The sequence below is a fragment of the Rhinoraja longicauda genome, chromosome 16, assembly GCF_053455715.1.
Source record: "Rhinoraja longicauda isolate Sanriku21f chromosome 16, sRhiLon1.1, whole genome shotgun sequence".
Lineage (NCBI taxonomy): Eukaryota > Metazoa > Chordata > Chondrichthyes > Rajiformes > Arhynchobatidae > Rhinoraja > Rhinoraja longicauda.
In genome coordinates, this window is record NC_135968.1 from 28,318,242 (window position 1) to 28,335,648 (window position 17,407).

At 40.8% G+C, this 17,407-nt stretch overlaps 1 protein-coding gene across 1 annotated transcript in view; it reads right to left on the reverse strand.

Moving 5' to 3' along the window:
- The window catches only part of LOC144600833 (uncharacterized), a 91,038-nt gene that overhangs the window by 62,337 nt on the left and 11,294 nt on the right, over positions 1–17,407 (reverse strand). Inside the window, exons 4-9 of the mRNA XM_078412723.1 lie at positions 16,360–16,428; positions 14,472–14,579; positions 11,816–11,932; positions 8,735–8,851; positions 6,719–6,890; positions 1,228–1,322 (exon numbers count right to left, since the gene is read on the reverse strand). Coding sequence (XP_078268849.1) covers positions 1,228–1,322; positions 6,719–6,890; positions 8,735–8,851; positions 11,816–11,932; positions 14,472–14,579; positions 16,360–16,428 — 678 coding nt within the window. The remainder of the gene's footprint in view (positions 1–1,227; positions 1,323–6,718; positions 6,891–8,734; positions 8,852–11,815; positions 11,933–14,471; positions 14,580–16,359; positions 16,429–17,407) is intronic.

The following is a 17,407-nucleotide window of genomic DNA, read 5'->3' on the forward strand; positions in this document are numbered from 1 at the left end:
TTTTCTATCTTCGCTATAAACCAGTATCTGCAGTTCCTTCCTACACATGTTTAATAGTCTGTTGGCTGTAGGGGGAAAGCTGTTCCTGAACCTGGACCTTACAGTTTTCGGGCTCCTAAATCTATTTCCCGATGGCAAGAGTGAAATGAGCATGTAGCCAGGGTGGTCTGGGTCTCTGATGATGCCGGCTGCCACTTTGAGGCAGCATCTCCTGTAGATCCCTTGGATGTTGGGGAGGTCAGTACCCATGATGGACTGGGCGGAGTTCACCACTTTTTGCAGTCGTCTTTGCTCCTGAGCTTTCAAGTTGCTGAACCAGGCCGTGATTCAACCAGTCAATATGCTCTCTACAGTACACCTGTCGAAGTTCAAAAGAGTCCTCTCTGAAATACCGATTCTCCGCAAATTTCGAAGTAGAGGCATTGATGGGTTTAGCCAACAATAGCAATGATAAAAATAGCAATGAGATTAGCCAATAACTGCATGCCGAAGGATAATTGGTGCCAATTTAGCAAGTTATTTTGCTTGAGATGTGAATGGAAGCTGCTGTTCATGAATTTAAAATCATCCATCATTTATCATGGCTTTCATGAACAAAGGGATCATTAAGAGAAATAAAGGTACAGCTCTGTTGGCTTATTCCCAATCACTCCCTGCAGACAGGCAGAAATGAAAAACTGTAGATGCTGGTTAATAAGGACACAAAGTGCTGGAGTAACTCAGCAGGTCAGGCAGCATCTCTGCAGAACATGGGTAGGTGTCGTTTCAGGTCGAGACCCTTTTTCGAACACACAGGCAGGTTGTTTCCACTCAAGAGAAAGGTTACCAATTTGACAAGAGGGTTCAAATAAATGAACAAGCAGGTGGTCTTTCAGATAGCAAAGAATTGAAGAATATTAATTCCTTTGTCCTGCGCTGTTATCTCACCAAGTGAAATTGAAAGGGATTTAAGAAAATCCTCTGATCCGATACATCCCTCATTCTCCAATTAACGAGATCAGTTTAAGGAAAAACTGAAAGGATTTTTATTCAATTCTACCTCTTAATTTGAAATAGTTTGCATTGTATCTTCAGCATGTAACCAGCAAAGGATTAATTACAACATTCATTCTGATATAGCTGAGTTCATGTTCATTCAGTTAGACAATACTAATATCATCAGAATCATATAACGAATGGAAAGGAATCATTATTTTTGAACATGAAACAAACTGAGATAATACCTACCTGCAGCACATTGAGATATATTGCAATGATCCCAATTTAATTTATTGTTTCTGTCCTTAAAATAGCACCAAGGCTTTTCATCACCATCGGGATTTCTGAAAGTACATCATTTTGAAGAATCTTTATTGTTCAAGCAGATAACATAAATGATTTTAATTAAAATGTTGGAGTGATAACTTTCTAAAAGTTTATTTGCAAAAGGTGAGTTTGATGCAGTGATGCATCTGTCTGCTTGACCACATCTTCCTTCTTCAATGCATCTCCGTCCCATCCATGTGATGAGGCATCTGACTCTTCTGCTATCCCTTCAGTTGTCACCAGGGAAATAGCTTCTATTCTGCAACCAGCTTTTATGTCCCCCTCACCACCACTCCTTCCAATAATTTATCCTCGTCGTATCCCTACTTTCCACATCTTGCTCCTTCGAGCATTCAGCTGAAAACACAACTTCATTTTTCAGATGTGAGCTGTTGACACCGCATTCTAGCTCCCCATCAACTCTTATGATCAAAATTGCCACACTGGTTGTCTGATACATAGCACTGGATTATTAGAAATTTCATTAGCCAAAATGGATAGGAAAGGTTCAGAGGAATTTGGGCCAAATGTGGGCAACTGGTATGAGCTTAGATGGGGCATCTTGCTTAGCGTAGCTGAGTTGGGTTGAGGACCTGTTTCCATGCTGTAAAACTCTATGACTCAGTAACTCTATGACTATCAGTAAGACTAGTCCTGTGATGTATCCTCTGGACCTATACTCCATGTCCCTTCCTGGTAAAGGTCTGAGGCTGAACCAGTCTGTTTGCAAATATGAGATTGTATTAGAACCCAGCGTAAACTTCTGGCCACATATTGAAAGTGTCACCAAGATTATCTATACTTACCTTTTGGCTTGGACTGGTCATTTGCTTCTGAAACACGTAGCCAAGACTAGACTTGATTATTCCAAAGGAGTCTACTCCAGAATTTAACACAACCCAAATCTGTTGCCTGCCTTAAATTACATTGGGGCCAATTTACCCCTCACACCATTGCTTACTGTCACTTGGATGAGTATTGCTTCAAATTTACTGTCCTCTGAACTGCTTCCACATGCCTCCAAGGCCCCAACTCTTCGTGTTTCTGTGGCCTCCCCTGGTTGTAAAAACCACTAAAATAACTGCGCTGCTTTGATTCCAGGCGTTTAACAAAACTCAGTGTTAAATGTTCCACCACTGTTACAGTGCCTTGAATAGCGAAGGGTCCTCTGCTGCTTGTTTTAGATACAGCATGGAAGTAGGCCCTTCGGCCCACCGAGTCCAGGCCGACCAGCAATCATTCGTACACTAGTTGTATCCTACACACTAGGTACAATTTTAATTAACCTGCACGTCTTTGGAACGTGGGAGGAAACCAGAGCACCCAGAGATAACCCACGCGGCAACAGGGAGAATGTGCAAACTACGTACTGACAGCACCTGTATTCAGGAACAAACCCGGGTCTCTGGCACTGTAAGGTAGCAACTCTATTGCTGTGTCACTGTGCCACCATTCTATATTTAAAAGTTTCCAATGTTCTTTCATAATTTGTACTTTTGTGGTACTTATAGCCTATCCCTTGAGCATGGATGCTAATATCTTCTGTTTGGTGCAGAATCAAATATTGTTTAGTGTGTCATTCTTGTTTCACTTGAGTGCTAAGGTTCTGTGCACGTTCATGCTGTTGGGGTTGAATAGATGCCAGAGATATGGTCTGCTCTAGTTACCTCGCAGATTAGCAAATGCTAAACATTCTGCTTATTGCACCATTCATTCCCTCCAAACATAAAACTAGATCCACTTTGAAATGCTGCAGTCATCAGTCATCGAGGTTGTGAAAGAGGAGCAGCAGGCGAGGAATGGCAAGGAGTAGGGAGGAAGACAGATGCACTGTCAGCTATTGTGGAACATTAAAGATTCATAGCAGTCCTCAGGTTATCAAAGCAGACACCTATCAGGTTCTTAAGTCAGATATATGACTGGTTTCAGAGTGGATGTGGAGTTTGTCCTCTCAGTAGGGTCTTCATCTCAAGCAATGTCCACTTCAAACTGAACTTTAGACTTTAGAGATACAGCACGAAATACAGCACCGAGTCCTCGCCAACCAGCGATCACCCCATGCACTAACACTATCCTACACACTAAGGGCAATTTTACCTTTACCGGAGTCAATTAACCTACAAACCTGTACGTCATTGGAGTGTGGGAGGAAACCGGAGAAACCCCACGCGGTCACGGGAGGAAGTACAAACTCCATACAGACAGAAACCATAGTCAGGATCGAACCCAGGTCTCTGGCGCTATAAGATAGCTACTCTACTGCTGCACCACCGTGCTGCCCTGTACCAACCTGACTAATATAGATGAGACATGAGGAGCTTAACAAACCATGACCCAGGAACCCTCAATAAAGCATTGTTACACAGACAGCAGTTTGTCCCATGGCACAATACTTAGAGCGGTGACAGCCTTGAAATATCAATCATCGTTTGTAACCAATATTTAATACACTACTTCACTTTCCCTTTTTGTTAAATGAAAGAAACCATAAATTGATTTAACATATTTTAGAATTAAACTATGCGACCAGTTCTTGTAATCTTTGCCATGATGATGGGGTACATCACTCTGTGTAGTGTCACCAGGTTTTGTTGGTATTTCATATCTATCCCTGGAGTTCGTATTGCCACCTCATCTTGACTCTTGTCAAACATATCACATGTCGATCCCTCCTGAATTATAGTTGGACTCACTTCCAAACCATTGTCAATCTTCTTTTCTGTTCTCCCTTGCACCATGCACCAGGATTAAGCTGTCAATGTGGACTTCATGAAATTTCTCTCCAATTTTCATGAGATAAATCCAAGATCTGCATACCCTCACTTTCTTCCCAACGTCTCATCATTGGCCTGCTGGGAATTTTCAGTACATGAACTCATGCAGGTTGAAGCTCTTCTCCTTGTTGGTAAGTCATCCTGCTTTTCCAATTTTGACTGTCTCTTACTCATTTCCTCATTCAAATTGGATTAGACAAAACTTTCTATATTCTGAAGTTTCTATTTATTAGCATTTCGTCTGGATTGTGACTCCTGTTGTTCTGAAGCTCAAGAGAAATGCTACAAGTCAATGGCAGGTACTAACAACCTGACATAAACTGTTTATTTAACATATTACTGACCATGTAAACTGATTTTCTGCTTCTCCATTTGCAGCTTGGGGTAATGAGGAATGAAAGGAATAGTCAACACTGATCGGTGAATCATGGCACCTACAATGAAAAGGTTCCATGGTTTCATTCAGATCTGTGTCTGAATCTATCCTTCCGCTTAAAGCGTATTCACATACTTGCTGCAAAATAGGGTCTTTCGTGCACCTCCAGCTATTTCCATTGCTGTAACTGGGGAGTCATCCGTCAACTCCTCCGTAAAATAAACTTTATTTTCTTTATTCATTTTTCTTCCTTGCAGGGTAGTCCCCAAAGAACATCCATTGAAACATCTTTCTTAGATGCTTTGTATTCAAAATCATGATCATTTTGTGATGAATTGAGGGTCAATAATGCATCCAAGACACCACTTTCATGTGAAAAGCATACCTTGACTCCAAAATGGCCAATAGAGTTTGTGGTTAGTAACGAACATGCATGATTCTCTTGGGCAAACTTGATGAAACCCTTTAATTCCGAATATAATTACCAAAGTCTCCTCTTTTGTCCAAGAGTACTTTTTTTCATTTTTGGTCAGTGCATTTGATCTAAACGCAATACATTTCTCATGACCATTGTCATAACCTAGCTAAGCACTGCCTTGACTTCATAAATAGAAGCACAGCATGGGGATGTTAGTTCCCAGGTGGTATCCTCATACACCTCAATAACTCACTGCTGAGTTTACACTTCATGTTGCTTTTCGCCCCATCATCAGGGCTTGTGTTTCTTAATGGCTGCTGAAGATGTCAACACAGTGGCAATGTCTAGTAGCTACCTAACTAGATCAGTCCCAGAAACTACTGGAGCTCGGTAACATTTTTGGATTTTCTGGATGATGGCCCCAACTTTCTCTTCAACACTTTTCAAGATGCTTGAAAAGGCACCAGAGGCCATTACAACTGATTAATAATTGAAAAATGAGAGAATATTCAAGTAAGAATAAACACAGTGGAGCTTATGATCATTGCTTGAAATGTTCTTGATTTACTTTGCAGGAGAATTTAGCAGAAATAAACTGGATAACTAACGTAGAGTTTTCTCCAAGGGTCGTTTTGGATGACATGTTGATATATTTCTGCATCTTTACATAAAGTGTTCTATTTTCAGTGCTGTGTTTCTGTTGTTTGATGTAGGGTGGGATATGTTTTTGGTTGTGGCAAGGTCACAGAGTATGGTTTCTCAGTGGTTAAGTTACCAAGCTAACAGTTGGATTATCATTTCCTCTATGCTACTTGAGAAATGTAAATTTAAATGGTTAAATGAGTCTATCATTTTTAAATAAAGGCTAGGCTCAGTAGCTGTAATCATGAAACCTTTGCATTGTTCTAAAAACAATTTAAGGCCTTCAAAGAAGGCGCTCTGTTGTCCTCATCCAAACTGCACTGTACGACTCCAGACCTGTCATTGTGGTTGGCTCCTAAATCTCTCATCAGTTTAGGGGCAATTAGGACTGTTCAATAAATACCATTACCATTTAAGGGCAGCGCAGTGGCACTACTGGTAGTGCTGCTGCCACCTCACAGAGCTAGAGACCCGGGTTTGATGCTGGCCTCAAGTGGCTTCTTTGTGGAGTTTGCACATTCTCCCTGTGACACATCCCAAAGACGTGCGGGTTTGTAGGTCAATTGGCCTCTGTAAATAGTCCCTAGTGCGTCGGGAATGGAAGCTAAAGTGGAATGACATAGAACTAGTGTGAACGGGTGATTGATGGTTGGCATGGACTCAATGGGCCGCAGGGCCTGGTTCCATGCAGTATATCTAAACTAAGCTAAATCCCATTAATGTATTTAAAAGAAAAACTAAAATGACAACGGTTTTGCTATAAACCATATGCAGCTGCTTCTCTGTGTGGCTTCCTGGCAAGGCAATCCCTGCAGAAGCCATCACAATCCTAATCAGGATGACCCTGAACAAAATTTAGCCTTTACTAGCCCGAGTGGACCCGTTGGGTCCAAACCTCTCCTGATTGCCATTCCGCACCATCTTCCGCTCAGGTCCACTTGGTCTAGTTCTTAATAAAAAGACGTTGGATTTGAAACTAATCATGTTTTCCACCTGAATGCTGTTTAAAAAAAGGTTGGCAAATCCAACATTCTAGTCAGATATTGAACATTCCCCCTAATCTGATATTTGATTAAGAAGTCTATGTTCGAATACATGACGGGTTCAACAGTTGAGAGAGAGAGAGTAATAGTAAATATTAACTTATAGACCTGAAATGTTGTTGTTTATCTTGGTGGAAACAGACCAACTGAGCTTTTATACCTGCAATAATTGTGATCGCCAATGCCATATTTGCTGGGGGTTTGCATGTGAGTACCAATGGCTTCTTTAAGCAGCAGGTTAGAGCTCCAGTGTAGGCACTTCTTCCCCTGCTCAGTCTGTTTCACACGACCTCTGTACGACACACCATTACTCTGGTAACATTCATTTGGTGCTTTGAAAAAAGAAGGCATAAATGAATAAAACATAAACGTGAGCTTCGCTGTGTTTAAATAAATTGTCTTGTGAAAACAATTTTGGAGGTATTAGAACTTGTGTTCAGGGAGGGTCTCGACCCGAAACGTCACCTATTCTTTTTCTCCGGAGATGCTGCCTGACCTGCTGAGTTACTCCAGCATTTTGTGTCTCTCTAGAACTTGTGTTAAGTTCATCAGAAAGATTTGTCATGTGTATGAAAATGCCAAGCACAAGAAGCAAGCAAGAGCTGGAAGTAATTGTATTTGAGCACCAGTATAGAATTTCCCAGGTCTAACTATGTTTCAACAAATCTGACACATAAATCATCCGTGATTTCTGCAAATATAAAGAGTAAATTCCTTGTGTGTGGTGAATAAGTTTTATTGCCACCTATGTGGGCAGAACAAAGCATTTACAGATTCAAATCATTGAAAACTTTGAAATGCTCTGTGTTCAGGAATTATTGCTGGCAATTCCAATGGAAAGGAACTTAATATATTTTATGCCTTATTTTAATACAGGCCCATGGGTTAAATTAAACTCATGGATATTTCTTCTAAACGTGATACCCTCCACTGAAAGAATGGATATTTACTGTTAAATATTTGCTCTAAAATTGTTTCATCAGGCTATAGAATGTTCTGCTGATGATCTGGCAGCTTTTTACATTTCCTGTGTGGTGAATTAGATCTACGGATCCAGGTTAACTGGTGGTCTGGCCATCAATCATGAGATTATTGGATTTTGGAGTCTTTTCATGACATCTCCACTCATTAAAGTTAATATTCTTCTCAAGATTTTATCGTCCAAGACTCTGGGTACACCGATTTCCTCTGACAAACTGAAGACGTAAGGATTTGTAGGTTAAGTGGCTTCTGTAAATTGCTCCTAGTGTGTAAAGAATAGATGAGAAAGTGGGATAACATAGCACCAGTGATCGACATGGACTAGGTGGGCAGATGGGCCAGTTCCCAAGCTGCATCTCTAAACTAAAATATATATGACAGTTAAATACCTTGTGACGCTTTGGAATATTTTTACTGAGGGTGAATGGAAAATGCCTTTCACTGTAGGTGAAAGCAAATGTCGTGGCGATAACTTAAGTGAAACTCTACCCCATATTATAGATTTAACCTATTGTTAAAATAAAGATTAGCAATAAGAAATGGACAATGAAATAAAACATAGAAGATTCAAGATTCAAGATTCAATTTATTGTCACATGTACCAATTAAGGTACGGTGAAATTTGAGTTAGAAACATAGAATCATAGAAAATAGGTGCAGGAGGAGGCCATTTGGCCCTTTGAGCTAGCACCGCCATTCATTGTGATTGTGGCTGATCACCAACAATCAGTAACCTGTGTCCAACCTCTCCCCATATCTCTTGGCCCCTAGAGCTCCATCTAACTCTCTTTTAAATTAATCCAGTGAATTGGCTTCCACTGCCTTCTTTGGCAGAGAATTTCACAAATTCACAACTCTCTGGGTGAATTCACAACTCTCTGAAGGTTCACTGTGTTCCCAGTATCTGTCAAGATAAACTACTCCACCGATCTGCCTGTTTATTTTAACAAAGTTTCTATTCTTCAGTTTTCTGAATAATAGTAAGTAATAAAGGAAACTATGTTACCTGTATTACTATTTACTGAGATTAGATTAAAGATATTTAGATTAAAGACAAAGATAGACACAAAAAGCTGGAGTAATTTAGCGGGACAGGCAGCATCTCTGGAGAGAAGGAATGGGTGACGTTTCGGGTCGAGACCCTTCTTTAGACTTTAAAGGCATCAGCTCCAACTAGTTAGATTAGTAACATTACCAATTTCACAGAGCTCTCCTCTGAATGATCCAGCGCAGCTACAAGTGAAGGATTTTTTCTTTCCAGTTTTGCATGTGGCTCCATTTTTACACGGATTAGGATTACATGGTGCAGTTGCTTGAAAGACAAAATTGACAAAAAGAAATACATGAGAAAAAAAAGATTATGCAGGAAACAAAACTGGAATTAAAAAAAGAGAATGGAAATAGCTGGAATCATTCAGTTGTGAAGAGAAACATTGGTAGCAGACATTCACCACCAAAACTTGCAAACAGATATTTCAAGACAATTGAGAGAAGTAAAGGGCCTGTCCCACTTAGGTGATTTTTTTAGGCGACTGCCGACGACTGTGATAGTCATAGCAGGTCGCCGAAAAACCGGCGACTGGATCCCCCTACGACAATGTCTACGACAAGCTACAACAACCTATCACCTAGTCAACGTCAAGCTACAGCCAAGCTACCGACAACCGGCGACCCAATCATCGCGACTTAGGACGTCCACCTACGATCGCACCTATGACAACCTACGTCAACTGGTCAACCTACGTTTACCTGTGACAAGCTACGATCCTGTCCGCGACAACTGAAGACAACTGAAGACAATTCACATCATTTTGGCCTCCGGTTTTGATGCCGGTACCTGTCGCGTCAAATGACAGATTGACGTAGGTTGACGTAGGTAGTCGCCAATGGAATTCACGGAAGTCAGCACCGGCAACAACCTGCGTCACCTGGCGACAACCTGGCAACAACCTACGACAGCATCTACGTCAGGAGACATCAAGCTACGAACATTGGCGCCAATCAACAGTCGCTGAACATTTTTTAACATTTCAAAATCCAGCGGCGACCAGAAAAACGTTACGACTCTTTTGAGACTACTCACGACCATACAGGCGACACCCTGGCGACCGTGTGGCGACACCCTAGTCGCCTGTAGTTGCCTAAACAATCGCCTGTGGGACAGGCCCTTTAGATGAGGGAATAGATCATAAACAGATTGTCTGAAGAAGGGTCTCGACCCGAAACGTCACCCATTCCTTCTCTCCCGAGATGCTGCCTGACCTGCTGAGTTACTCCAGCATTTTGTGAATAAATCAATTTGTACCAGCATCTGCAGTTATTTTCTTATAAACAGATTGGTGATTAATCATAATCATAACGAAAGACTGATTCAATTTAAATATATGAAAATAGATATTAAATAATCCAAGAAGGAAGTAAATGTGGGAAGGCCAACTCGGATTTAATAACAACATTTAAGGGACATTTGAACAGGTACATGGATAGGAAAGCTTCAAAGGGGTGTCGGGCAAACATGGGCAAATGAGACAGGCGTAGATGGGCATCTTGATCAGTATGGATGAATTGAGGACTCTGTTTCCATGCTGTATGTCTCTGACTGTGCAGGCTACAAACTCAAGAAGGAAATTGAAGGCAATTTATCCCGAAAAGGGAAATAAGGAAAACAAAACATAGTGAAGCCAGACAGTTTTGAAATGGAAGATGGACTGGTGTCACAGACAAGAAAATCAAGGAAATTGTTCCAATTTTGATTTTATTATTGGCTAACGGTAGGAAGCAGAGGGGGGTGATGGAAGAATGGAGGCCTGGTGTGGTGTGGTGTGGTGTGGTGTGGTGCGGTGCGGTGCGGTGCTGTGCTGTGCGGTGCGGTGCGGTGTGGTGTGGTGTGGTGTGGTGCGGTGCGGTGTTGTGCGGTGTTGTGCGGTGCAGTGCGGTGCGGTGCGGTGCGGTGCGGTGCGGTGTGGTGTGGTGTGGTGTGGTGTGGTGTGGTGTGGTGTGGTGTGGTGTGGTGTGCCTTGATGGTTGGTGTTGGAACCACTGCTGTTTGTCATCTCCATCGACGATGTGGATGAGAAAGTACAAGACATGAATAATATGTTTGCAGATGACACTAAATGGGTGGTATTGCGGACAGTGAAGCTGGTTATCAATAATTTTAGCAGGATGTTAATCAGCTGGGAAGGTGGACAAGAGAAATGGCAAGTGGAGTTTAAGTTCAGTAAGTGTGAAGTGTTGCATATTGGGAAGTCAAACCAGGGCAGGACCTTCACAGTGAACAGTAGGACCCTGGGGAGTTTGGTAGAGAAGAGAGATTTAGGAGTACTAGTCCTGAAAGTGGTGACACAGGTAATGAAAACGCTTTTGGCATGTTGGCTTCATCAGTCAGTGAATTAAGTATAGAAGTTGGGACATTATGTTGCAGTTGTACATGTGTACTGGTTAGATTGTACTTAGAGTATTGTGTTCAGTTTTGATAACCATTCTGTAAGAAAGATACCATTAAGCTGGAAAGAGTGCAGTGAAGAACGTTTCCAGACTTGAGGGCATGAGTTATAGGGAGAGGTTGGGCAAGCTTGGACTATATTCTGGGAGCACAGGAAGCTGAAGGATGAACTTATATAAGTCATATAAAATGACTGGAACCCGCCCGGAAGACCTGGCGTACCCGCCTAGAGTGGTAGGAGGTGGACGTTGGGCCGGTAAGTGAACTGACCATGGGAGGCAGTGTGCCGCCTCAACGGTGGAGTGGGCCGCTAGAAGCCCTGCAATAACCTGGACCTCGGCAGGATCAGATGCCGCTCCAAGAAGCTAACCGCACTTGGACTACAGTGGTGGAGCAGCGGCGGAGGCCACCATGGCTATGCTTGGCCAGGCTGATCATGCAACGTCGCCATGACAATGGGCCTTCATGGTCAGGTCAAGAATCTAGCACTTACAACTAGGACTTGAAAATGGCGCCAAACAGGCGACTCTGTATTCTGTCTCAGTGTACTACTGCTACACACTTGCACTGTAACTGAGATGTTTATCTTTGATGTTCTTATATATAGTGATACCTGTACTGAACTGTGTACAAAAATGAATTTCATGTACCTCTGTACAAGTGACAAATAAAGTCCCATACCAGTTACAGAGAAAATGAAGATAATAAAGTGTAAGGAATGTAACGGGGTAGGTTGGAAGATCATGAATTCATCCTCGGTATATGAGAGGGTACAGACTTTGTTTTTTAGATTGCAATACATTATTTGATTCATAATGAAACATGTCTTACCTTTTTTGCATGTAGGTAATACATATGGGTGCTTGCATTTACACTTATAATACGGATGGTTGGATTGGATAATGCATTCTCCATTCTTGCATGGGTTTTTCTTGCAAGGATCATTCACTAAAACAAAAAAATGCAGAATGTATGCTAATGTTCAGCATTCAATTACGTTATTGTGGATTTACATCAGTGGACGAATGTTTAAATTAATTATTTTGTGTTTATTTTGAATTATTATCACCCAAAAGATAAAATTTACTTATAGTGCAGACAAGATATTCTAATTTAAACATGTAAAAATGTAAATAGTTTTTATAAAAATGTTTACATGTTTTTTGCAATTCTGAAATGTGTTAATGTTTGATGAATTAAATAATTGAGGACAGATTTTATAACAAACAATGTAAAATATGTATGTTGCTATTTGTCCTCTGGGGAAATCGCTGCATAAACTCCATCTTTTGGATGGACTATTGGTTCCTCCTCCCTCCACGTAGAATTTGATATAAACTAAATTTTTAACTTCAGACCAAGAAACATTTTATTGACTGGCATTTGACGTGAATTTGTTCTAAATGTCAGTGTCTTGAGAGTTTCATGTTATTAAGGATATGGGCCAAACGCAGGCAGGTGGGCCTAGTGTAGATGGGACATGCTGGTCAGTGTTGGCAAGATGGGCCAAAGGGCCTGTTTCCATGCTGTAAGTCTCTGACTCTAAATTGATGGAATATTTGCTACATGAGAGTTCTCCCTTTCTTCACGGTCAAATTTCTCATTGATAGACTACTATCCATAGTTACCATGGTGACTGTTGCATCACCTTTCTTGATGTACTTCTGTTCTATTGTGCCTCCATTTATTAAACCATCTTGTGTGATTCTTTTGTTAACCTGCTTCAGAAGAATCGAGGGAGATAATAAGGGAGGGAGGAACAGAAATAAGGGCAAGTTTCTCCCCTCTATTAGGAAATCCACCATGAGAGGAAAATAAGAAAAAATGGCCGTCGGAAGGCCCAGTCCTAAAGCTATAAAACAGAACGGAGATAGAAAGCAGAGGTTAGTGGTGGAGGGATGTTTTTCATATTGAAAGTTTGTTGGAAGTGTTGTATTGCAGAGATCACCGTTGTTGTTTATCATGTTCATAAGTTCATAAGTCATAGGAGCAGAATTAGGCCATCCTGCCCATCGTCTAATCTGCCATTCCATCATGAATGAACTATCATTCCCTCTCAACCCCATTCTCCTGCCTTTTCCCCATAACCCTTGACACCCTTAATCTCTTCTGCCGTCGTGTGATCCATATCCCTCAATTCTCTGCCTTTCAATGTGCCGATCTAAAAAACCCTAAATGCCACTATCATATCCGCTTCCACCACCACCCCTGGCAACACATTCCAGCACCACCAATTACACATTCCCCCTCTCACTTTAAAGCTATTCTCACCAGTCTTTGATATTTCCACTCTGGGAAAAAGGTTCTGACAATCTTATCTGTGCCGTTTATAATTTTATATACTTCTATCAGGTTTCCCCTCAACCTCTGATGCTCCAAAGAAAACAATGCAGTTTGTTTAACTTCTCCTTCAAGCCAATATCCTCTAATCTAGGTATCATGCTGGTAAACCTCTTCTGCATCCTCTCCAAAGCATCCACATTCTTCCTGTAATGGGCCAACCTAAACTTATTGAAGCTATAACCCATGTATTGCTTTGCTGAAATGAATAGCCATAGATTTTTCATTTACTCATTGAAAATATTCAATTTATTGTAGATTACATTTTTTTCTATTGCTAAATGTTGGGACCAACATGAAATGGAAGATGGATCTGCAAACATAACCATCCATCTGATAATCACCCAAAACTTAGTAACTCTTGCAAAAAACCTCAAAATAGCAATCCAACCTTTCACAAAATCAAAGGAGAGATTTTTTACTTTGGGTGAAATTGGTGATATGGGGGCAAATTAATTAAAAATATCACTGGTTTTGGGAAAAATTTAATTTTCTTGAATTTCCATTCAAACTCAAGAGACCAGCTGGCTATCGGCCGCGTGCACCATTTTCCCCATTCTCCATGGGTTGCTGACCCGTGGCTTGTACCCATGTGCTCCCTACTCATTCTCTCTCCACTGTCTTTCTCCTTTCCAGATCAGACATCCAGAGCAGAGATACTCAGTTTGTGCAAGAGAAAAAGCCAATGAGAGCAGAGCAGCATCGAGCCCTGATGTTCCAGGGCAAAAGCAAATTGCAGAAGATACGTAATGTTGCAGAAACGACTATTTTTACAAATCGTAAATTTTAGTTTAGGTGGGGCCGTGTAGATCAGAATGATAAATTTCATTGCATCAAATCATTCTGACAACTGACGTCATCTTTGAAATGCATTAGAAGTTATATTAAAAGCAGAACTATATTAAATGGTTGTTATGTTTATGATTATGAGCAGCTTTCAATGGGAATGCAATACAAAGAGCACTGAAGCACAGCTTTAAGGCACACAGGGTTAATCGTGCCAGTTGCTGCATTCCTTATCCCAACTATATTTCTAGTGGCCCACAGAGAAAGCAAGCACAACAAAAATAGTATTCATTAGCTAAAGAAAGCTTGTGAAATATGATTTTAAAGTTCATTAATATTATTGTAAGCTAAAGCACGTTACCTTTCTGGCATCTTTTTCCAAGGAATGGGCGAGGACATCGGCAGTTGAAACCTGAAGCAATTGTTTCACAGGTTCCCTGGTTCTGGCAAGGGTTTGAAAGACAAGGATCTGGAAAAATGGTCCTTTCATTAATAAATCATCACGCCACTTGAATGTGTTTTGATTTTAATGTCAACCAAGAAGCTTAGGCGGAGAGTACAAAATGCACAAATTGTTGGAAATGTTCAGCACTTTTGGAGAAAAACAATTCAGGGCAAACCAAAGCCTTAATGGTGTTTCTCCCTGCATAGACCTGTCCAGCCTCAGCACAAAATCTGAAATAAAAACTGAAAATGCAATAAATGTTTTATTTTGCAAGAAAGTTCTTATGCGGAAAGACTTAATAAACAGTATCAACATTTCCATCCTTCTTAAATGTTACCTTATTCTTAATGTTTCCAATCTGTCCTTAGGTGAATCTATAGGGAATGACATACTCTTGGCATTGTTTGGTCGTGGAGTCACACAACACAGAAACAGGCCTTTCAGCCCACCATGTTCCTGCTGACCTTCAGGTACACGTCTGTACTAATCCTGTTTACAAGCTCTTCATTTGCAGCCTTCTACATGTTGGCGATTCAAGAGCTAATCTCAATACTTAAATACTTAAACACAGATGTTCTGCCTCTAGCACTCAGTCAGTGCATTCTAGATTCAGAGGGGAAAAAATATCCCTCAAATCCCCTCTAAAGCTCTTAGCCTTTGCCTGAAACCTATACCTTCCAGTTTTAGATATCTTTGCTATGGAGAAAATGTTCCAGCTATCCACTTCATTTACAACCTGTATAATTGCATATTCCTCTATCAAGTTCCCATATGGTCTTCTACACTCCAAGGACAACAAATCCAGCTTAACCAGTCTTTCCTCTGAGGTGAAATGCTTCATCCTAAGTAACACCCAGATGCATCTTACCTACAGCCATTCCGCTGCAATCTTATCTAATATGGTAACAGAAACTGTGCACAATATTGCAGCTGTAGCCTAAGTAATGTTTTATGACATGCTACCATAATCTCCCTGCTCGTTCATTCTATGCCCTGGCTAATGAAGTGAAGTATCCATCCGCGTCATTCGTCACCTTTTCTATCTGTGCTGCTACCTTCAGGGATCCTTGGACTTGTAGACTGAGGTCCCTCTGTTCCTCAATAATCTCTATGGTGTGAACATTCATTGTGTATGTCCAACCTTTACCCAAAGTAAATCACCTTGATTTATCAGGTTTCAATTTCATGTGCTACTGCTTTGCCCATGGTATCAACTGATCGGATACCTTCATGTGTACTGTGACTATTTCCCTCATTATCATCAAGAGTGAGGAATCTCTCTGCTAGCGGTCGAATGCAATGAGATGCTCCAAAATAGCATTCCCGACTCCAGTAACTTACACCGTTATAAGTGTGAAAGCAGAGAATTCAGGTCCCAGTGCCACTGCTCATGGTTGCAATGGTACTTGGTGAAATGATAAGCAGCATGCGAGGGCACTGACAATTGTACTTGTTTGAAGCTGATGACCACACTTGGCATTCACTCACCTTGATGGCCACTTAAGAGACTTGCTTCAATTTGAAGTGAATTATTTTCATGGTAAACTATAAATATTTTCTCACAAATAATATGAAATATTAGGCCCTCATTGGCCCCAATGAAGCTAATCTTCTTGGGCACTTGAGTATGTCGCAAAGAAAAGTGTAGAATATTAAACATGACACTATGACTTTTTCTATGCAAACCTATAAAATTCGCCGACTGTATCATTTATGTGGTGCTATGCAGAATAAACAATATACACTTTCTAAATCACACAAATCCTAACTGCAATGTATAAACTTGAGATAAATGTCCACCGACCATTATTATTGTAAGAAAATTCCATCCAACTGGGATAACTGTCATCATCCGTTCCTGTATGATCGTCCCCTACGATTAAGCAACATTAAAGAATTAATTTTACGAAAAAATTAGGTTAAAATATAGAAAATTAACTTTACCTATACCCCTCACTTTCCCAAACAGAGCATTTATAATTTTGTCCACACAAACCCACCCTCTTGAGAACAAAGATTGGAGGACTAATCAAAGACAGCAAGGCAGCAACTGGAAGGAGAATTTCAAAGGTCTCTTCAAACAAGATTATGTTTTTGATTCAACCACCCTTGATTCCATCCCAAAGCATGCCATCAGCCATTATTTCAGTGCAATCCCAGTGCAGCAGAAAGTTGTAAAAGATATCTACCAACTACAAATAACAAAAGCCCTGGAGGAGATGAAGATTGTGTTGATGGACTAAAACATGGGGAACAAATTCTAGAGGGGTGGTTATTATCCCAAGACACTTAAGTGGGAAGAAGGAAGCATGCTCGCAGACCTGAGATACACCATAAATATAACCATCATCAAAACAGCGATATGTCACATTGCAGTAAATACAGGTCTCCAGGAAAGTGCAAGATGTGGCATTAAACCATACATGGCCTTCATTGACCACAAAAGCTTTCAACTCCATCATCCAGGAAAGATTATGTAATAATCTTTTCAAATTTGTTTCAGAATAGGTTACTGTTCATATCTGTTTTCTGATTATATATAAACCTTAATCCTGACCAATGTATCTATCACAGATTCATCCTAGCTCAGACTGACGTCAAAGCAGGACTGCATCATCACAACCAACCTGTTTTGTAATCTTCCTCAGTGCAGAACATTCCCCCACCTCCAACATGCTTCCTGGTGTCAATGGACAGGACATGCAAGAAACTATTCAAGCTTCAATGTCTCCTCTCCAAAACCAAGGTCTCCCCCAAACGCAACTATGCGTTTACAGTGTGCAGATTACACTTGCACATCAGCACATTTGACTGAATTCCAAGTCGTCTTTAATTCCTTCACTGTAACAAAT